The following is a 24,186-nucleotide window of genomic DNA, read 5'->3' as shown; positions in this document are numbered from 1 at the left end:
TTTAAAACATGAAGGTCAGTCAATCTGGAAAATTTCGAGAACTTTGAAAGTTTCTTCAAGTGCAGTTGCAAAAACCATCAAGCGCTATGATGAAACTGGCTCTCATGAGGACTGCCACAGGAAAGGAAGACCCAGAGTTGCCGCTGCTGCAGAGGATAAGCTCATTAGTCACCAGCCTCAGAAATCGCAGCCCAAATAAATGGTTCACAGAGTTCAAGTAACAGATACATCTCAACATCAACTGTTCAGAGGAGACTGCGTGAATCAGGCCTTCATGGTCAAATTGCTGCAAAGAAACCACTAGACTTGCTTGGGCCAAGAAACATGAGCATTGGATGTTAGACCGGGGGAAATCTGTCCTTTGGTCTGATGAGCCCAAAATTTAAATTTTTGGATCCAACCACCATGCCTTTGTGTGAGGCAGAGTAGGTGAACGGATGATCTCTGCATGTGGGATTCCCACCATGAAGCATGGAGGAGGTGTGGTGGTGCTTTGCTGGTGACACTGTCGTTGATTAGAATTCAAGGCACAGTTAACCAGCATGGCTACCACAGCATTCTGCAGCAATACGCCATCCCATCTGGTTTGGGCTTAGTGAGACTATCATTTGTTTTCAACAGGACAGTGACCCAACACCACCTAACTGTGTAAGGACTATTTGACCAAGAAGGAGAGTGATGAGTGCTGCATCAGATGACCTGGCCTCCACAATCACCCGGCCTCAACCCAATTGAGATGGTTTGGGATGAGTTGGACCACAGAGTAAAGGAAAAGCAGCCAACAAGTGCTCAGCATATGTAGGAACTCCTTCAAGACGGTTGGAAAAGCATTCCAGGTGAAGCTCACCTAGGTGTCCTCAGTGCTAATTACAGCCCTGACTGACATGTTTTGCACCTGATTTGGGTCTGGTTGTCCTCTGGTCCATTTGGGTCCAAGTCCAACTTTTTGGACCTGTGAAGACCTTTAGTCAGCTGCTTTCATGCATTGCTCTGCCAACCTTAAACAAACATTAGGCAACATTTCCAGGTAACTAATTTGTTCAGTCAGACACACCTCTTTATGCACACGTTTTGTTCCACAGAAGTTACTCAGTGTAGCCTACAGTGTAACCATAACTTGTCTCATGATCACATCTTTATCACTCTCCATACACCCATTGTATCAACATTCCCCTCAATGTCAAAAGAAATGAAACTTCCTTCACAAGCAAAGGCATCAGATCAATTAATCAAATGTATTTTATAAAGCGCTTTTTACATCAGCAGTTTTCAAAGTGCTTTACAGATACCTAAAACCCAGAAGAGCAAGAAATGCATAGGCAGAAGCAAAAAACTCCCTAGGAGGCAGAAGCCTAGTGAGGAACCAGGCTCAGAGGGGTGGCCAGGCCTCTTCTGGCTAGTCCTCTTCAGATCAGAATACAATTTGGGTTCTCAACACACGTCAAATCAACTTCAAATGAACAAAATAATTTCTCTTTCTGTCCCTCTCCCACTCACCCCCCACCCCTTCTCTCTCTCTCCCTCTGCCAGTGAGCAGACACAGCTACCTGAAGGACCTAATGTTGGTGGTCTCCATAGTGATGGCGCTGGGTGGCTGCTGGTTTGCTTACATCCAGAACCGTAGCTCCAAAGACCACCTGGGCAAGATGATGAGGGACCTGGAGGGCCTACAGAGAGCAGAGCAGAGCCTGCACGACCTGCAAGAGAAGTCAGTCACATTACACACCTGGAGGGACTGCAGAGAGCAGATTCTCACATACACAGAGACACACACATCCTCACACACAGACACACATCCTCACACATTCTCACAGAGACATAAACACATGTATTTGACTTGAGTGTATGGGTATTGTACAGGGTCAGCAAAAAGTGTGTGTGGGTGGATGTGTTTAACTATACTTTTGGGGACCAAAAGTCCCTATAAGAATAGTAAACAAAAATTTGACCATCTGGGGACATTTTTTGTTAGTCCCCACAAGGTCAAATGATACTTCTAAGTTTAGGGTTAAGGTTAGAATTAGTGTTAGAATTAGGGTTAGGAGCTACGGTTAGGTTTAGGGTTAAGGTTTTCAGGTTAGGGTACAGTGAAAATAGGATTTTAAATTGGACTGAATTGTGTCCCCACAAGGATAGTTGTACAAGACAGTGTGTGGGGGGGTTAGATTATTGTATTGCCAATGTTTGCTTATTTAAGTTTCATGTGTGGGAAGGTGTGTGTGCAAAATAGATACTGTAGCTTGTATGTTGTCCAAACGAGGACACTGTGGCATTAAGCCTGAGGTTACTCCCCAAAGTTTGGATAGCCCTTGATTCGGCTCAGCGCACCAGATTGGAAGCCACAATTCAAATCCTTTTCACTGTAACAAAAGTTGAGTCCACATTACTTGCCTGTTTCTTGGCTACATTAAATCATTTTTTGGGCATGAAATGGTCCTTCAAATAATGGCAGGTGAGATAATCCTGGTAAGAAATGTTTATTTGTATTTGTTTTTTTTACCTTTAACCAGGTAGGCTAGTTGAGAACAAGTTCTCATTTACAACTGCGACCTGGCCAAGATAAAGCAAAGCAGTGCGACACAAACAACACAGTTACACATGGAATAAACAAACATACAGCCAATAATACAATAGAAAAAGTCTATATACAGTGTGTGTAAATGAGGTAGGATAAGGGAGGTAAGGCAATAAATAGGCCATAGTGGTGAAATAATTACAATATAGCAATTAAACACTGGAGTGATAGATGTGCAGAAGATGAATGTGCAAGTAGAGATACTGGGGCGCAAAGGAGCAAGATAAATAAATAAATACAGTATTACATTTTACATTACATTTACGTCATTTAGCAGACGCTCTTATCCAGAGCGACTTACAAATTCGTGCATTCACCTTATGATATCCAGTGGAACAACCAATTTACAATAGTACATCTATATATTTTTTGGGGGGAGGGGTAGAAGGATTACTTAATCCTATCCCAGGTATTCCTTAAAGAGGTGGAGTTTCAGGTGTCTCCGGAAGGTGGTGATTGACTCCGCTGTCCTGGCGTCGTGAGGGAGCTTGTTCCACCATTGGGGTGCCAGAGCAGCGAACAGTGTTGACTGGGCTGAGCGGGAACTGTGCTTCCGCAGAGGAATGGAGGCGAGCAGGCCAGAGGTGGATGAACGCAGTGCCCTTCTTTGGGTGTAGGGACTGATCAGAGCCTGAAGGTACGGAGGTGCCGTTCCCCTCACAGCTCCGTAGGCAAGCACAATGGTCTTGTAGCAGATACGAGCTTCAACTGGAAGCCAGTGGAGTGTGCGGAGGAGCGGGGTGACGTGAGAGAACTTGGGAAGGTTGAACACCAGACGGGCTGCGGCGTTCTGGATGAGTTGTAGGGGTTTAATGGCACAGGCAGGGAGCCCCGCCAATAGCGAGTTGCAGTAATCCAGACGGGAGATGACAAGTGCCTGGATTAGAACCTGCGCCGCTTCCTGTGTGAGGCAGGGTCGTACTCTGCGAATGTTGTAGAGCATGAACCTACAGGATCGGGTCACCGCCTTGATGTTAGCGGAGAACGACAGGGTGGGGTAGGGATGAGGTAGTTTTTTGGGCTATTTATAGATGGGCTATGTACAGGTGCAGTGATCTGTGAGCTGCTCTGACAGCTGTTGCTTAAAGCTAGTGAGGGAGATATAAGTCTCCAGCTTCAGTGATTTTTGCAGTTCATTCCAGTCATTGGCAACAGAGAACTGGAAGGAAAGGCGGCCGAAGGAGAAATTGGCTTTGGGGGTGACCAGTGAAATATACCTGCTGGAGCGCGTGAAGAATGCTTTGTTGCGAAATAGGAAGCCGATTCTAGATTTAATTTTGGATTGGAGATGCTTAATGTGAGTCTGGAGGAGAGTTTACGGTCTAACCAGACACCTAGGTATTTTGTAGTTGGCAACATATTCTAAGTCAGAATCGTCCAGAGTATTGATGCTGGATGGGCGAGCAAGTGTGGGCAGCGATCGGTTGAAGAGCATGCATTTAGTTTTACTTGCATTTACGAGCAGTTGGAGGCCACGGAAGGAGAGTTGTATGGCATTGAAACTCGTCTGGAGGTTAGTTAACCTGTTTAGGATAGGGGGCAGTATTTTCACGGCCGGATAAAAAACGTACCCGATTTAATCTGGTTATTACTCCTGCCCAGAAACTAGAATATGCATATAATTGTTTGATTTGGATAGAAAACACCCTAAAGTTTCTAAAACTGTTTGAATGGTGTCTGTGAGTATAACAGAACTCATATGGCAGGCCTAAACCTGAGAAGATTCTATACAGGAAGTGCCCTCTCTGACCATTTCTTGGCCTTCTATAGCCTCTTTATCAAAAACAGAGGATCTCTGCTGTAACGTGACATTTTCTAAGGCTCCCATAGGCTCTCAGAAGGTGCCAGAACGGGGAATGATGACTCTGCAGTCCCTGGCTGAAAAACTGTAGCGCATTTGGATAGTGGTCGATCTGAGAACAATGACACGGGGCGCGCGTGCACGTGAAGAGTCCATTTTACATTTTCAGTCTTTGAACGAAAACAACGTCTCCCGGTCGGAATATTATCGCTATTTTACGAGAAAAATCGCATAAAAAATGATTTTAAACAGCGTTTTGACATGCTTCGAAGTACGGTAATTTTTTTATCACGATATGCACCGGCGCGTCACCCTTCGGATAGTGTCTTGAACGCAAGAACAAAACGCCGCTATTTGGATATAACTATGGATTATTTGGAACCAAAACAACATTGGGTGTAAACTAGAAGCCCTGGGAGTGCATTCTGACGAAGAACAGCAAAGGTAATCCAATTTTTCTTATAGTAAATCTGAGTTTGGTGAGTGCCAAACTTGGTGGCTGTCAAAATAGCTAGCCATGATGGCCGGGCTATCTACTCAGAATATTGCAAAATGTGCTTTCACCGAAAAGCTATTTTAAAATCTGACATAGCGATTGCATAAAGGAGTTCTGTATCTATAATTCTTAAAATAATTGTTATGTTTTTTGTGAACGTTTATCGTGAGTAATTTAGTAAATTCACCGGAAGTTTCGGTGGGTATGCTGGTTCTGAACATCACATGCTAATGTAAAAAGCTGGTTTTTGATATAAATATGAACTTGATTGAACAAAACATGCATGTATTGTATAACATAATGTCCTTGGAGTGTCATCTGTTGAAGATCAAAGGTTAGTGCTGCATTTAGCTGTGGTTTTGGTTTTTGTGACATTATCTGCTAGCTTGAAAAATGGGTGTGTGATTATTTCTGGCTGGGTACTCTCCTGACATAATCTAATGTTTTGCTTTCGTTGTAAAGCCTTTTTGAAATCGGACAATGTGGTTAGATAAAGGAGAGTCTTGTCTTTAAAATGGTGTAAAATAGTCATATGTTTGAGAAATTGAAGTTTTGGGATTTTTGAGGAGTTTGTAATTCGCGCCACGCCCTATCATTGGATATTGGAGCGGTGTTCCGCTAGCGGAGCATCTAGATGTAAGAGGTTTTAACACCGTATCCAAAGAAGGCCCAGAAGTATACAGAATCGTGTTGTCTGCGTAGAGGTGGATCAGAGAATCACCAGCAGCAAGCGCGATGACATTGATGTACACAGAGAAGAGTCGGCCCGAGGCTGAACCATGTGGCACCCCCATAGACTGCCAGATGTCCGGACAACAGGCACTCCGATTTGACACACTGAACTCTATCAGAGAAGTAGTTGGTGAACCAGGCGAGGCAGTCATTTGAGAAACCAAGGCTGTTGAGTCTGCCGATAAGAATGTGGTGATTGACAGAGTCGAAAGCCTTGACCAGGTCGATGAATACAGCTGCACAGTATTGTCTCTTATCGATGGCGGTTATGATATCGTTTAGGACCTTGAGTGTGGTTGAGGTGCACCCATGACCAGCTCTGAAACCAGATTGCATAGTGGAGAAGGTACGGTGGGATTCGAAATGGTCGGTGATCTGAAGACCTTAGAAAGGCAGGGTAGGATAGATATAGGTCTGTAGCAGTTTGGGTCTAGAGTGTCTCCCCCTTTGAAGAGGGGGATGACCGCGGCAGCTTTCCAATCTTTGGTGATCTCAGACGGTACGAAAGAGCGGTTGAACAGGCTAGTAATAGGGGTTGCAACAATTTCGGCGGATAATTTTAGAGAGGGTCCAGATTGTCTAGCCCAGCTGATTTGTAGCGGTCCAGATTTTGCAGCTCTTTCAGAACATCAGCTATTTGGGTGAAGGAGAAATGGGGGAGGCTTGGGCTTGCTGTTGGGGGTGTAGGGCTTTTGATCGGGTCGGGGTAGCCAGGTGGAAAACATTGCCAGCTGTAGAGAAATGCTTATTGAAATTCTCAATTTTCTTGGATTTATCTGTGGTGAGTGTTTCCTAGCCTCAGTGCAGTGGGCAGCTGGGAGGAGGTGCTCTTATTCTCCATGGACTTTAGTGTCCCAGAACTGTTTGGAGTTTGTGCTACAGGATGCGAATTTCTATTTGAAAAAGCTATCCTTTGCTTTCCTAACTCCCTGTGCATATTGGTTCCTAACTTCCCTGAAAAGTTGCATATCGCGAGGGTTATTCTATGCTAATGCAGTACGCCACAGGATGTTTTTGTGCTGGTCAAGGGCAGTCAGGTCTGGAGTGAACCAAGGGCTATATCTGTTCCTGGTTAAAAAAAGAAAAGAATGGGGCATGCTTATTTAAAATGGTGAGGAAACCACTTTTAAAGAATAACCAGGCACCCTCTACTGAATGAGGTCAATATACTTCCAGGATATCCGGGCCAGTTCGATTATAAAGGCCTGCTCGCTGAAGTGTTTTAGGGAGCGTTTGACAGTGATGAGGGGTGGTCGTTTGACCGCAGACCCATTACGGACGCAGGCAATGTGTCAGTGATCGCTGAGATCCTGGTTGAAAACAGCAGAGGTGTATTTGGAGGGCAGGTTGGTTAGGATGATATCTATGAGGGTGCCCGTGTTTACGAATTTGGGGTTGTAACTGGTAGGTTCATTGATAATTTGTGTGAGATTGAGGGCATCAAGCTTCGATTGTAGGACTGCCAGGGTGTTAAGCATGTCCCAGTTTAGGTCACCTAACAGCACGAGCTCTGAAGATAGATGGGGGGCAATCAATTCACATATGGTGTCCAGGGCACAGCTGGTAGCAGAAGGTGGTCTATAGCAAGCGGCAACAGTGAGACTTATTTCTGGAAAGGTGGATTTGGAAATGGAGCTGGAAATGCATCAAAGGAAGCAATGTAACTGCCATAACTAAGAGTACAACCAAGAGACTATGACTACTTGTATGACCTCAATGGTTTGTACCTCACAGTGCATGGCACAAATAATGCCTAAAACGCAACCCTGCAAACAAATTTGAGGTGCTCATCCATTTTGCATTCAAATAAGATATTTTGAACAGGAGCAAATTACACATATGAGCAAAGTGTAGTCACAAAAATACCAATGCTGATCTTACCTGACAGGTTATTTTTAGTATTTACTTACTTAGTGGCATTTGTTAGGATTTCCTACCTCAGTTCAAGGGTGTAGGTTCACTAATAGAAGGTACTGTATCTGGGAAAGTAAATCAAGTATTGTTAGTGTTCTCTGTAACTGGGCAAATCCTTATCCAGGAACCGCCCATGTGAAAGGGCATCTAAGGCATATCTAATGTTGATGGTGAAAAAGATCCAACCCGTCTTAGGAAACAAGTCTTGGGCACAGGAGGTTGGTGGCACCTTAATTGGGGAGGACGGGTTCGTCGTAATGGCTGGAGCGGAATCAGTGGAATGGTGTCAAATACATCAAACACATGGTTTGATGTCATTCCATTCACTCCGTTCCAGCCATTATTATGAGCCGTCCTCCCTTCAGCAGCGTCTACTTGTCTTGGGGCATCTGGGGGTGTGCTGGCCAGGGTGAAAGTGGACATGGCACTGAGCAGTAATTGCCATGGAGGGATGCCTTGTTGTGTCCCATCTTCACCCACATTACGTTGTAATTTTGTTCAAATTTGATGTAGTTTGGAATTCAAAATGTATTGCATACTAAATAGATATTTCAAACACAGTCTTAGTTCAATCCTCCGTTCTCCGCTATGTCATCCCCATTATAGGGTATTCATATTCATACCCCTTGTCATGTCCTGGCCAGTATATAAGGTTAATTGTTTTGTAGTTTGGTCAGGGCGTGACAGAGGGTATTTGTTTTATGTGGTTCAGGGTGGTGTGTTTTGTTAAAAGGGTGTTTGTTTTAGTAATTCCGGGTGTTGGTTTATGTTTAGGTATTTCTATGGGGAGTCTAGTGAATGTATGTCTATGTTTGGTTAATTGGGGTTGGGACTCTCAGTTGAAGGCAGGTGTTGTCTATCTGCCTTTGATTGAGAGTCTCATATAGTAGGGTGTGTTTGTGATTTGTGGGTGATTGTGCTGTGTTGAGCTTTGCTTTGCAGACTGTCAGTGTGTCGTTCGTTTTCTTGTTTGTTGTTTTTGTATTCGTGTTGAATTTCATTAAATGTTCAAGATGAACTCTATCGACTCTGCTGCGTATTGGTCTACCTTTTCCGACGATGATTTCGTTATATCGTCTGAAGACGAAGATATTCGTGACAGAATCACCCACCACCAAAGGACCAAGCAGCAGAGGAAGGAGCGGAGGAATTACGAGTTGGACTGGCGGGAGAAGTGGACTTGGGAGGAAGTTCTGGACGGGGCCGGACCTTGGCATCAGGCTGGGGAGTATCGCCGCCCGCAGTGGGAAATAGAAGCAGCCAAGGCAGAGAGGCGGTGGTACGAGGCCAGAGACGCGCTGAGGGAGAAGCACGAGAGGCACCCCCAATACATTTTTTTGGGGGGGCACACGGGTAGTTTGGCTAGGCGAAGGAAGAGCCGGAAGCCAGCTACCCGTGGTTATATGGAGGAGCGTATGAGGTGGGGAGCGCCATGTTTTGCTGAGAAGCGCACTCTCTCACCCATACGCACGCACAGTCCGGTGCGAGTTATTCCAGCCCCTCGCAGGTGCCGTGCTAGAGCGGGCATCCAGCCTGGTAGGAGGATGCCTGCGCAGCGCATCTGGTTGCCGGTACGCCTCCGAGGACCAGGCTACCCAACTCCCGCTCTACACACGGCTACCATCAGGCCCCTGCACAGCCCAGTCTGCCCTGTACGAGCACTCCGCTCGTACAGGGCTACTAGTTCCATCCAGCCAAGGCGGGTTGTGCAGGAGGTAAGATCTAGACCGGCTGTGCGCCTCCATAGCCCTGGGTTTCCAGCTCCTGTCTCTCGTGCGGACCCGGAAGTGCGTCCACCCAGTCCGACTCGTCCTGTTCCCGCTCCCCGCACTAAACGGCAAGTGCGTAAACCCAGCCTCGCCAGTCAACAGTCGTCGGAGCTGCCCGCCAGTCAACAGTCGTCGGAGCTGCCCGCCAGTCAACAGTCGTCGGAGCTGCCCGCCAGTCAACAGTCGACGGAGCTGCCCGCCAGTCAACAGTCGTCGGAGCTGCCCGTCAGTCAACAGTCGTCGGAGCTGCCCGTCAGTCAACAGTCGTCGGAGCTGCCCGTCAGTCAACAGTCGTCGGAGCTGCCCGTCAGTCAACAGTCGTCGGAGCTGCCCGTCAGTCAACAGTCGTCGGAGCTGCCCGTCAGTCAACAGTCGCCGGAGTGGTCAGACTGCGCTGAACTGCCGGAGTGGCCAGACTGCCCAGACTGTCCCGAGTTGCCAGACTGTCCCGAGTTGCCAGACTGCCCAGACTGTCCCGAGTTGCCAGACTGCCCAGACTGTCCCGAGCTGCCAGACTGCCCAGACAGCCTGGAACGGCCTGAGCCGGAGCCACCTCCAAAAAATAGGGGGGTTGGGGAGGGGGGGTGTAGCACAGTGCCGTCGTTGACGGCAGCCACCCTCCCTTCCCTCCCTTTAGTAAGGGGGAAATTTTCTTTTGGGTATTGTTTGGGGGTATTTTTTATTTTTTTTGTTAAGGTGCTTCCGGGGTAGCACCTTTAAGGGGGGGGTACTGTCACGTCCTGGCCAGTGTATAAGGTTAATTGTTTTGTAGTTTGGTCAGGGCGTGACAGAGGGTATTTGTTTTATGTGGTTCAGGGTGGTGTGTTTTGTTAAAAGGGTGTTTGTTTTAGTAATTCCGGGTGTTGGTTTATGTTTAGGTATTCTATGGGGAGTCTAGTGAATGTATGTCTATGTTTGGTTAATTGGGGTTGGGACTCTCAGTTGAAGGCAGGTGTTGTCTATCTGCCTTTGATTGAGAGTCTCATATAGTAGGGTGTGTTTGTGTTTGGGATTTGTGGGTGATTGTGCTGTGTTGAGCTTTGCTTTGCAGACTGTCAGTGTGTCGTTCGTTTTCTTGTTTGTTGTTTTTGTATTCGTGTTGAATTTCATTAAATGTTCAAGATGAACTCTATCGACTCTGCTGCGTATTGGTCTACCTTTTCCGACGATGATTTCGTTATATCGTCTGAAGACGAAGATATTCGTGACACCCCTTGACTTATTCCACATTTTGTTGTGTTACAGCCTGAATTCAACATGGATTCAATAGCATTTTTTTCTCACCAATCTACACACTATACCCCTTAATGACAAAGTGAAAACATATTTTTAGAAATGTTTGCAAATGTATTGAAAATTAAATACAGAAATATCTCATTTTCATAAGTATTCACACCCCTGAGTCAAATCATGTTAGGCAGCAATTATAACTTGAGTCTTTCTGGGTAAGTCTCTAAGAGCTTTACACCTGGATTGTACAATATTGTTGAAGCTCTGTAATATTGATAGTTGATCATTGCTAGACAACCATTTTCAAGTCTTCTCAGGAACGGTCTTCTTGGTAAACTCCAGTGTAGATTTGGCCTTGTGCTTTAGGTTATTCTCCTGCTGAAAGTTGAATTAATCTCCCTGTCTGGTGGAAAGCAGACTGAACCAGATTTTCCAATAGGATTTTGCCTGTGTTTAGCTCCATTCCGTTTCTTTTTTATCCTGAAAAACTTCCTTAATGATTACAATCATACCCATAACATGATGCAGCCACAGCTATGCTTGAAAATATGCAGAGTGGTACTCAGTGTTGTATTTATGACGACTCCGGGTGAGACCCAGATGCAGACACAGGAGGAAGACCATTAGAATCTCAGATTTATTATACACGAGGGGGCAGGCAAACGGAACATCAAGGGCAGGGAGAGGTCAGTAATCCAAGGCAGAGTCAATACAGGGACAGAATAGCAGGCAGGCTCAGGGTCAGGGCAGGCAGAATGGTCAGAAACGGGAAGACTGCCTCCCGAGTGGCGCAAGCCACTGCATCGCAGTGCTAGCTGTGCCACTAGAGATCCTGGTTCGAGTCCAGGCTCTGTCGCAGCCGGCCGCGACCGGGAGACCCATGGGCCGGCGCACAATTGGGCCACCGTCGTCCGGGTTAGGGGATGGTTTGGCCGGCAGGGATGTTCTTGTCCCATCACGCTCTAGCGACTCCTGTGGCGGGCAGGGTGCAATGCACGCTGACACGGTTGCCAGGTGTACGATGTTTCCTCCGACATATTGGTGTGGCTGGCTGCCGGGTTATGCAGGTATTGTGTCAAGAAGCAGTGCAGCTCGGCTGGGTTGTGTTTCGGAGGACGCACGGCTCTCGACCGTACGGTATTGGTATTTTATTAGGATCCCCATTAGCTGTTGCAAAAGCAGCAGCTACTCTTCCTGGCGTCCACACAACATGAAAAATACAGAATGACATAATACAAAACATTATTAGACAAGAACAGCTCAAGGACAGAACCACATACATTTTTAAAAAGGCACACTTTGCCTACATATCAGTGCATACACACAAACTATCTAGGTCAAATAGGGGAGAGGCGTTGTGCAGCGAGGTGTTGCTTTATCTGTTTTTTGAAGCCAAGTTTTCTGTTTATTTGAGCAATATGAGATGGAAGGAAGTTCAATGCAATAAGGGCTCTATATAATACTGTATGTTTTCTTGAATATGTTATGGATTTTGGGACTATGAAAAGACCCCTGGTTGCATGTCTGGTGGGATACGTGTGTGTGTCAGAGCTGTGTGTATGTTGACTATGCAAACAATTTGGGTTGATTTTCAACACATTAATGTTTCTCTTATAAAAAGAAGTTTCTCAACTCTTAGTCAAGAGAGACTGGCATGCATAGTATTAATATTAGCCCTCTGATTACAATGAAGAGCAAAACGTGCCACTCTGTTCTGGACCAGCTGCAGCTTAACTAGGTCTTTCCTCGCAGCACTGGACCACACGACTGGACAATAATCAAGATTAGACAAAACTAGAGCCTGCAGAACTTGCTTTTTGGAGTGTGGTGTCAAAAAAGCGCAGCATCTCTTTATTACGGCTAGACCTCTCCTCATCTTTGCAACCATTGAATCTATATGTTTTGACCATGACAGTTTACAATCTAAGGTAACGCCAAGTAATTTAGTCTCCTCAACTTGTTCAACAGCCACACTATTCATTACCAGATTCAGCTGAGGACTAGCACTTAAGGAATGATTTGTACCAAATACAATGCTCTTAGTTTTAGAGATGTTCTGGACCAGTTTATTACAGGCCACCCATTCCAAAACAGACTGCAACTCTTTGTTAAGGGTTTCAGTGACTTCATGAGCTGTGGTTGCTGATGCGTATATGGTTGAAACATCAGCACACATGATTTGTTTAATGCCAGTGGCAGGTCATTGGTAAAAAGAGTAGAGGTCCTAGAGACCTGCCGTGCGGTCCACCACACTTTACATGTTTGACATTACAGATGCTTCTATTAAAGAAAACCCTTTGAGTTCTATTAGATAGTTCTGTATCCACGATATGGCAGAGGTTGAAAAGCCATAGCACATACGTTTTTTCAACAACAGGTTATGGTCAATAATATTAAAGGCTGCACTGAAATCTAACAGTACAGCTCCCACAATCTTCTTATTCATCTCTTTCAACCAATCATCAGTAATTTGTGTCAGTGCAATACATATTGAGTGCCCTTCTCTATAAGGATGCTGAAAGTCTGTTGTTCATTTGTTAATTTGTTTATGGAGAAATGGCATTGTATTTGGTCAAAATAATTTTTTCCAACAGTTTGCTAAGAGCTGGCAGCAAACTTATAGGTCTGCTGTTAGAACCAGTAAAGGCCACTTTACCACTCTTGGGGAGCGGTCTCCCTCCAGGCCAGAGGACAAAGACTTTCCTCTAGGCTCAGATTAAAGATATGACAGATAGGAGTGGCAATAGAGTCAGCTACCATTCTCAGTAGCTTCCTGTCTAAGTTGTCAATGCCAGGAGGTTTGTCATTATTGATCGATAATCATTTTTCCACCTCTCCCACACTAACTTTACAAAATTCAAACTTGCATTGCTTTTCTTTCATTATTAGTTTTTTTATACATGAATATAATTGCTCACTGTTTGTCATGGGCATTTCCTGCCTAAGTTTACCCACTTTGCCAATCAAATAATCATAAAAATAATTGGCAACATCAATTGGTTTTGTGATGAATAAGCCATCTGATTTGATGAAAGATGGCGTTGAATGTCTTTCTGCCCATAATTTAATTTAAAGTACTCAAGTTTTTTTCCATCATTCTTTATCATTGATCTTGGCTTCATAATAAAGTTTCTTATTTTTGTTGAGTTTAGTCACATAATTTCTCAATTTGCAGTAAGTAAGCCAGTCAGATGTACAGCCAGACTTAGCCACTCATTCCTTTTGCCCCATCTCTTTCAACCATACAGTTTTTCAATTCCTCATCAATCCATGGAGCCTTAACAGTTCTAACAGTCAGTTTCTTAACCTGTCTGGGAACCTGGGACACTTGCGTCCCACCCTAGTCAACAGCCAGTGGAATCGCGTCGCGCGAAATACAAACACCTCATAAATGCTATAACTTCAATTTCTCAAACATATGACTATTTTACACCATTTTATAGATACACCTCTCCTGAATCGAACCACGTTGTCCGATTTCAAAAAGGCTTTACAGCAAAAGCAAAACATTCGATTATGTTAGGAGAGTACCCTGCCAAATAAAATCACACTGCCATTTTCAAAGCAACTAGCATGCATCACAAATACCCAAAACACAGCTAAATGCAGCACTAACCTTTGACAATCTTCATCAGATGACACTCCTAGGACATCATGTTACACAATACATGCATTTTTTGTTAGATAAAGTTCATATTTATATATAAAAATAGCATTTTACATCGGCGCGTGACGTTCCGAAAATATTTTCCCTCAAATGCTTCCAGTGATACAATTTACAAAATTACTATTCGAAAACATTGTTCAAATTTAATATTGTCATTCAAAGAATTATAGATTAACATCTCGTGAATGCAACCGCGTTGCCAGATTTAAAAATAACTTTACTGGGAAATCACACTTTGCAATAAACGAGGTGCTATGCTCAGAAAAATAGGCTAGGCGATACAGGTTAGCGCCATCTTGGAACCATCTAAAATCAAATATACTATTGTAAATATTCCCTTACCTTTGATTATCTTCATCAGAAGGCACTTCCAGGAATCCCAGGTCCACAACAAATGTAGTTTTGTTCGAAAAAGTTAATAATTTATGTCCCAATAGCTTCTTCTTGTTAGTGCGTTCCGAAGGCTACTCATAATGTACTGAAGCGCGCGGGACTTGTCGTCACGAATGTGCAAAAGATATATATTTACGTTCGTTCAAACATGTCAAACGTTGCATAACATAAATCTTTAGGGCCTTTTTCAACCAGAGCTTCAATAATATTCAAGGCGGACGATTGCATTGTCTTACTAAACGTTTCGGAACGAAGGGGTACCCATGGGCGCCCGTGTCATAGTAGTAATGGCCCTCCCCCTATGACCAACTTTCCAAGCCTCTCTTTCGGTCAGTTTCTACCGGAGAAGACTCAAACCACTTTGTAAAGACTGTTGACATCTAGTGGAAGCCTTAGGAAGTGCTAAATGAATCCTAACTCACGGTGTGTTTCATAGGCAAAGTGTTGAAGGTGATTCCACAAATCAGATTTCCACTTCCTGCATGGAATCTTCTCAGGTTTTGGCCTGCCATATGAGTTCTGTTATACTCACAGACACCATTCAAACAGTTTTAGAAACTTTAGAGTTTTTTCCATCCAAATCTACTAATCTACTAATATGCATATTCTAGTTACTGGGCAGGAGTAGTAACCAGATTAAATCGGGTACGTTTTTTATCCGGCCGTGCAAATACTGCCCCCTAGCCCCAACAGGTTTTAACAGGTGCATGTTTATCAATAGTTGTAAGAAGCAAGTTCATCAAGTGCAGCATCTGGATGCTCCTCATTAATCACATCAGACCAACAAATATTTTTAACATCATCCACAGCAATGGGACAAGATTGTAACTACCAATTGGATACTATGAAAAAGGGGTAAAAAAATATATAAATAAAAGAAAACGGGAAGACTAGAAAACAAAACTTGAGAAACAGAAAAACACGCTGGAACAACATGACAAGACAACTAACTGGCACAGACAACCAGAAAACACAGTTATAAATACACATAAGATAATAGGGAAGGTGGGCGACACCTGAAGGGGGGTGGAGACAAGCACAAGACATAACATCATTTGCAGTATTACTTTAGTGCCTTGTTGCATGTTTTTGAATATTTTTATTCTGTACAGGCTTCCTTCTTTTCACTCTGTTAATTAGGTTAGTATTGTTGAGTAACTTGTGGAGTAACTACAATGTCCTCAGTTTTTTCTGCAACTGTTTTAAAGTCACCATTGGCCTCATGGTGAAATCCCTGAGCAGTTTCCTTCCTCTCCGACAACTGAGTTAGGAAGGACGCCTGTATCTTTGTAGTGACACCATCCAAAGTGTAATTAATAACTTCACCATACTCAAATGGATATTCAATGTCCCCCCATCTAGCAAAGTAGCCCTTCTTTGAGACACATTGGAAAACCTCCCTTGTCTTTGTGGTTGAATACGCTGGACTGAGAGACCTTACAGATATGTCTGTACCCAACATATAGAATTGAGGTATTCATTAACAAATCATGTTAAAGACTATTATTGCACACAGAGTGAGACCATGCAACTTATTATGTGACTTGTTAAGGACATTTTTACTTCTGAACTTATTTAGGCTTGCCATAACAAAGGGTTTGAATACTTATTGACTCAAGTCATTTCAGCTTTACATTTTGTATTAATTTGTAAATCTTTCGAAAAACATAATTCCACTTTGACATGAGGTGGTATTGTGTATAGGCCAGTGACAAAAAAATCTCAATTGAATCCATTTTAAATTCAGAATGTAACACAACAAAATGTGACGCACGTGCAAAGAACGTGTATGAGGGCGCTAGCCTCCTTTTAGCCTGCCTGTGATTGGTCTGTGTCAGCACGTGGTCCTGTGTGAAGACAAATGTAGGAGTCAGAATGGGTCACTATTTATTTCATTAAATATCTCGATTTGTAGCAAACTTTTAAATAATTCATTGGGGATCGAACTTGATCATAGTAAACACATTTTTGTGGCCAAAACGGCCATCTAATAATGTTGGGGGGGCCGTTCTGCCGATCGTAATTTACATAGGCTTTCTAGAGCAGACCAGGGCTTTTGACACCGCTTGGTTGCTATGCCTTAGCCGTCCAGCAAAGTTGGTGACTTCACACTCCAGCCCGGACATTGGGGGCCTGCTGTCAGTGCTTAGTGACATAGGGTTCTGTCTGAGGCCCTTACATGGGAAAAGACCAGCCAGTTCTCTGAGAATACAGCCAGACTGTCTCAGACCATAACACACACACACACATACAGCACACACACACACACTGTTTTATTACATTATGTAACCATGGGCCTGCAGGCTCAAATCCTGGTAATGTCAGTTCTCTCAAATGAAGATGATGGTCTGTATGGTTTAGCTCTCTGTAGACAGAGACATCGTTCAGTTCACCTCTGGACCAACCAGGTTATTGCTGTAAAATGTAAATGTTCTCAATAGTATACCTGGCTAAATAAAGGTTCAATGAATGACAGTATGATCTGGTCTTATAACACATTTTTTTATTTCACCTTTATTTAACCTGGTAGGCAAGTTGAGAACAAGTTCTCATTTACAACTGCGACCTGGCCAAGATAAAGCAAAGCAGTTCGACACATATAACACAGTTACACATGGAGTAAAACAAACATACAGTCAATAATATAGTAGAAAAATAAGTCTATATACAATGTGAGCAAATGAGGTGAGATAAGGGAGGTAAAGGCAATAAATAGGCCATGGTGGCGAAGTAAATACAATATAGCAATTAAAACACTGGAATGGTAGATTTGACAGTAGATGAGTGTGCAAAGTAGAAATACTGGGGTGAAAAGGAGCAAGATAAATACATGAACAACAACATAGATGAAGAATCACAAGAAAGTGTGGAACTGTCATTTTGCCTACTACAAATGATAAACACAGAGTAATCATTATTACTGTCACATACACTGTATATGTGCAGTGCAATGTGTTGTTTTACAGGGTCAGCCATAGTAGTACAGTGCCCCTGGAGCAAATTAGGGTTAAGTGCCTTGCTCAAGGGCACATCGACACACTCCCTTCTTTCCATGGAGACCATGCAGATAACACACACACACACAGAGAAATGCACACGCAGACACAAACAGGGATCAACACATATATCCACTCTATTTTTTCTAGCTAATCCCTTTGTTCTCTATGAAAGGGTGTGTCCCCTCTCAAAATATCTCTCTCTCTTTCATTCTGGAAATATACCCCCCCTCTCTATCTCCAAAATACACACACACAGTCACGTGCAGGCTCAAAAAGATTCACCCCCATTCCCTCAATACCCCCAACTGTCACCCCTTTCTCCTCCCCTCCCCTGCTCTGCTCTCCATCCCCACTTTCTCTCCCCTTCATTTCATCTCTCCCCTCTTACTGGCTCTGTGGAGAGCATGCCTGCCTGCCTGCCTGCCTGCCCGCCTGTCTGTTTTTGTGACTTTTGACCTCCCAAGGCTGCTCTCTGTCCTCCTGTCGGCTCCCCCTGCTGTTACGAGTTGAGAACATCCTCCCAATACTTATATGGGCGATATTGGTGTTTTGTTTCTTTCTGAAACTTCGCCAGGATGTAGACTAAACTAAACTACTCATTCCTTATCAGTTAAATTGATATGGCTGTTTTAGATAACAGGATTGTTTTATTTATTTTCACCAAAGAAAACAAGTGATAGACAACTAGGGCTGACCCCAATTAGTCGACTGGTCGATTGTTTGGTCATTAGGCTGTTGATCAACCGAGATTGTTTTAGTCGTATAGTGAACGAATTCTTTGCAGAGACCTAGACTAAAAGCCAATTTATGCTTGATTCGAAAATGTGTTTCGAAGGCTCCATATGGAGGGTGTGATGCAATTGTGGAGCCTCCAGAGGCATGCAAAGGCCATATCGAGTTCTGTACCGCATGGCCATGCGCCTTCCAAATTTTGTAACAATGTGGAGGGCTCTGTAAAGCGCCACATTGACATGATTGGTTGACTGTAGGTGGGGGCGGTACATCCTGTATAAACACAAACTCACTTCCTTGAGCTCTGCACTGCTCCACATAGCGCAAGAGGTATGAATGCCCTGACTTCTGCTGAGGCCATATCAAATCATTGTTTCATAACTTCATTGTGTGAATTGTTTGTGTTTGATTGTTAGTGTATATCAATTCCCCATTACATATATCAACAGTAGTACATTTACCGTTAATTCCTATAATGTCAAATTTGTTATGGTCATTTATTTTAATGCATTCAATATTATTACAGTCTTCCTGTTCCCATTGTCTGAGTGGACACAGTTTGCAGAGTGCACAACCTATGCTACACTTGTGAGAAACAGGTGTTGGTTTATTTAATTCCATTTACGACTTCTGTCAATATAGTCATTGTCTTTTGTTTGGAGCGCTCCTGACAATGTTGAGTAAGGACACACGCATAGAAGTAGGCCTACAGTATAGGCTACCTGGCCTGAGCGCAAATGTAGGCATATAAATGTGCTCATTTGGGGATCTGATAGTATTTCTGATTGGCTTAACGCACCACCATTAATGAGCTGTGGAGCTTCTCAAAGTAATGTTTTCACCTCAAACAGCAAGTGAACAAAAACTGTTTTTACATCCATTGATAATGACAATAGTTCCTCAATGTATTTGAAAAATCTTTCCAGCTCTCTCCCTTTCAATAATCACTCAGCGTGAAAGGGAAAAAATGTGATGCTCTGACCCAGTGGTATAGGCTTCTTATAAGTGCTTGACTTGGACTGAAATAGGTTCCGGTACTCATTTTGGGTGCTGGTACTGTTTATATTTATGTGCAGGAGAACCACAATACTTTTGAGGTAATATTCTATAAGAGGAACAGGAACTCAAGCAGTAGAACATTTGAGGTGCCGGTACTCGGCTCCGGTGAGCTCCTGCCCAAGTCAAGCACTGCTTCTTATCCCTTGCGCAAATAGACTACAGCTGTGTCTGTCCCGAGCTCACTAGCACAGGAAACTCTGTGCTCACTAGCACAGGAAACTCGTGTTAATTTTGATTAACCACATGACACTGATTTTTGAGATATGAAGACATTATTATAAGTTAAATGAAACTGTTCCACAAACATTTGCATATGAAAACGATAAGGGACACCCTCTGTAGAAACCTCAGGAGAGTAATGGCAGAATCTGCAAAAGCCATCAGGAGTGGGAGGAGAATAGTTGGGTAAGGTTATTTTTTTTCTTCTTCTGGTTATCTAGATCTCTGGCACCCTCTTGAGGCGTCAAACTGTAAGCTTTGTTCTGAATAAGGATCGGTGTCCTGCTAGCGGAACAACTTCCGGTGAAACTGGAGGGTGCGTAATTCAAATAAATTCTAATAGGTATTATAGCGGTTAAACATTTAGGTACATATGTGTCTTATATCAGCTAAAAGCTTAAATTGTTGTTAATATAACTGCACTGTCCGATTTTCAGTAGCTATTACATTGAAAACGTGCCATGCGATTGTTTGAGGACGGCGCCCAACATCAAAATATTTTTACACCGGCACAGGTTTCATACATTCACATATAAAGAGTAAATATTCACTTACTTTTTGAAAATCTTACTCTGATTTGTCATCCAAAGGGTCCAAGCGATAACATGTAGTGTAGTGTTGTTTTGTTAGATAAATCCTTTTTTATATCCCAAAAAGTCTGTTTAGTTGGTACCATCAATTTGAGTAATCCACTCGTTCAACTTGCAGAAAAAGGAATCTGAAAATCTACCCCTAAACTTTGTTTCAACAAGTCAAAATCAAACTATAATATTTATTTCGGAAAGAAGTATTTTCAATAGGAAACCGATTTTAGCAGGTGCACAACTTCATCATGGCGAGCAATGACACAGATTTCCAAGACTGTGTCCTCATATAAAAACAATTTGTTTTTGCAGTTACAAGCCTGAAACCTTGAACATAGACTGCTGACACCCTGTGGAAGCCATAGGAATTGTATCCAGGGAGCTATTTTACAATATGAGCTTTCTCTTGCATTTCTAAGAGGATGGTCTCTCAACAAAAAAATAATCTGGTTGGTTTTTCTTTGTATCTTCTCCTAACATTTGTGTTATATTCTCCTACATTATTTTAACATTTCTTCAAAGTGTTTTCTTTCCAATGGTACCAATTATATGCATTTCCTGGTTTCATGGCCTGAGCTACAGGCAGTTTACTTTGGGCACGTCATGAAGGCGGAAATTGAGAAAAAAGGGGCCTGATCCCTAAGAAGTGTTCTTAACTGACTTGTCTAGTTAAATAAATACAACATTATAAATGATTTGGGTTTCATCATAGCGCTTGATGGTTTTTGCGACTGCACTTGAAGAAACTTTCAAAGTTCTTTAACTTTAACTAAAAACTCTGGAATGATTAGGTGTGTCCATACTTTTGAGCGGTACTGTATATATTTGTTTTGTTTAAATGTGTGTGCATGTGAGTGCGAGAGTTAAGCTATATGGAGGAGATTACTGAGTAGTTTGGTTCATCAGGCTGACCCCCAGTCTTCTCTTGAAGTTATTGATGGATGATGATGTTTTGGCAATGTGAAGATAAGAATTCCAGAGAATGGTACCTCTCTATCTGATAGAGAATTGACTATGTGAGGTGGGGGGGGAATGTGGTGGTTAATTTCTGTATTACCAAATGAGGAGAGTTACAAACTTCACACACCAGTCAGAGTTATACTTCAACTACATCTTTAATAATAAGAGGTTTGCAATAGCACTGACTTTCAACGATTCCCTATTTCGAATGAACCATTGAGAGTGACAACACAAAAGTACAAAGATCTTTTATAGCTAAGATACACCCCTCTCAACCTACATGACGAACAACAGATACATAGAATGGTCACAAGGTTAAGATTTGTATGAAAAATGCTCAGTTTTGTCACACAACACAATGCCACAGATGTCTGAAGTTTTTAGGGAGTGTGCAATTGGCACGCTGACTGCAGGAATGTCCACCAGAGCTGTTGCTAGAGAATTGAACATTAATTTCTCTACCATAAGCTGCCTCCAATGTTGTTTTAGAGAATTTGGCTGTAAGTCCAACTGGCCTCACAACCGCAGACCACGTGTAACCACGCCAGCCCAGAACCAGCTTCTTCAGCTGTGGGATCATCTGAGGGCGGTGGGGAGGGGTGCTCAGGAGTATTTCTGTCTGTAATAAAGCCCTTTTGTGGGGAAAAACTAATTCTCATTGACTGGGCCTGGCTCCCCAGTGGGTGGGCCTGGCTCCCCAGTGGGTGGGCCTGGCACCCCAGTGGGTGGGCCTATGCCTTTCCAGGACCTGTCTTGCCAAGTTAAATAAAGGTAAAATAAAAAAATGGCTGCACCTCTGCCCAGTCATGTGAAATCCATACATTAGGGCCTAATTTATGTATTTCAATTGACTGATTTCTTTATATGAACTGTAACTCAGTAAAATCTTTGAAATCGTTGCATGTTGCGTATATATTTTTGTTCAGTATAGGTTAGGAATAACAATGTGGCACGCCACAGGATATCTTTGCCCTGGTAGATGCATAAACATAACTATATAGCCAATTATATGTATAATCTTGAAAACCGTAATAATGCAATTTAGAAGGTAATCTTTTTTAATAAGGCCCGAGGGGGGTGTGGTACATGGCCAATATACCACAGCTAAGGGCTGTTCTTACACACGACGCAACGCGGAGTGCCTGGACACAGCCCTTAGCCGTGGTATATTGGCCATATATCACAAACCCCCGAGGTGCCTTATTGCTATTATAAACTGTTTACCAATGTAATTAGAGCAATAAAAATAACTGTTTTGACATACCCGTGGTATACGGTCTGATATACCACGGCTGTCAGCCAATCAGCATTCAGGGCTCGAATCACCCAGTTTATAATTCATGGTAAACCATGTCAAATGCTTAGGATGAATCTAAAAGATGCCAAGAGAGTATGTATTGTTGTTCAGGGCTGTAATGATTTTATTTAGAAAAAGTATGTAAAATAGCCATATCTGTGGAGTAAGTTTTACAAAAAACATATATTGGTGCTCATTACAGAAGACAGTGTTGATTTTAAATGTTTCAACTTTCTCTTATACACAAATTCTACGATTTTAGAAAACATGATGGGGATAACTTTGGCCATTTTCAAATCTTTAGGAACAATACCAGTTTGCATATATTTGGTGAAGATATACATTAGAGGCTCAGTAATCGAGGAAAACACTGATTTCACTAAAGAGGCACCAATCCCATCATGTGACATGCTGCTGATATCTTTAAGTTACCAATTACCTCCATCACCTCCGTTACACCAGGAGGATCAAATTGAAGCAGAGAAGGGAAATGTCCCTTAATGTAATCCAGGGATTTCCATCAGTTTTCTCTATTTTCTAAGACAGAGAGGAACCCACATTCCCCCTCAAAATTATAAAATTCACATGAAACAACATCAGGATCACTATAGGTCTTATTTCCAACAATACATTGAGATGGGATAGTTGTACATGCCTTTCTCTTATTCAACAGTTGATTGATGATTTTCTGAGTTGACTTTATATTATTTAAGGATTCTTGGAATTTGTATATATATTTTTTGAGATATCCAAAGTACAGTTGAAGTCGGAAGTTTACATACACTTAGGTTGAAGTCATCAAAACCTGTTGAGGACAGACGTTCCGCTAGCGGAACCCCGTTCCGCCTGCGGAACCCCTAGCCAACAGCTAATGGCATTGCACGGCGCGAAATACAAAACCAACTAAAATACCACAATTCAATTTTCTCAAACAATCAACTATTTTACACCATTTTAAAGATAAGACTCTCGTTAATCTAACCACATTGTCCGATTTCAAAAAGGCTTTATAGCGAAAGCAAAACATTAGATTATGCTAGGAGAGTACATAGCCACAAATAATCACACAGCCATTTTCCAAGGAAGCATATATGTCACATAAACTCAAACCACAGCTAAATGCAGCACTAACCTTTGATGATCTTCATCAGATGACACTCCTAGGACATTATGTTATACAATACATGCATATTTTGTTCAATCAAGTTCATATTTATATCAAAAAACAGCTTTTTATATTAGCATGTGATGTTCAGAACTAGCATACCCACCGAAAACTTCCGGTGAATTTACTAAATTACTCACGATAAACGTTGACAATATACATAACAATTATTTTAAGAATTATAGATAAAGAACTCCTTTATGCAATCGCTATGTCCAATTTTAAAATAGCTTTTCGGCGAAAGCACATTTTGCAATATTCTGACTACATAGCTCGGCCATCACGGCTAGCTATTTTGACATCCGCCAACTTCGGGGTCACCTAAACTCAGAATTACTATTAGAAAAATTGGATTACCTTTGCTGTTCTTTGTCAGAATGCACTCCCAGGACTTCTACTTCAACAACAAATGTTGTTTTGCTTCCAAATAATTTATAGTTATATCCAAATACCTCCGTTTTGTTCGTGCGTTCAGGTCACTATCCGAAGGGTAACGCGCGAGCGCATTTCGTGACAAACATTTTCAAAATATTCCATTACCGTACTTAGAAGCATGTCAAACGCTGTTTAAAATCAATTTTTATGCTATTTTTC

General features: G+C 42.7%; 1 protein-coding gene across 4 annotated transcripts in view; it reads left to right on the top strand.

Moving 5' to 3' along the window:
• stim1b (stromal interaction molecule 1b) overlaps nt 1–24,186 on the top strand; it is a 103,985-nt gene that overhangs the window by 50,930 nt on the left and 28,869 nt on the right. For all 4 annotated transcript variants that reach the window (XM_029701785.1, XM_029701784.1, XM_029701782.1 and 1 more), the window contains one exon: nt 1,531–1,708. In XM_029701785.1, coding sequence (XP_029557645.1) covers nt 1,531–1,708 — 178 coding nt within the window. The remainder of the gene's footprint in view (nt 1–1,530; nt 1,709–24,186) is intronic.

Source organism: Salmo trutta, chromosome 19 (genome assembly GCF_901001165.1).
Source record: "Salmo trutta chromosome 19, fSalTru1.1, whole genome shotgun sequence".
Taxonomy (NCBI): Eukaryota; Metazoa; Chordata; class Actinopteri; order Salmoniformes; family Salmonidae; genus Salmo; species Salmo trutta.
This window is presented reverse-complemented; position numbering and strand designations above follow the sequence as displayed.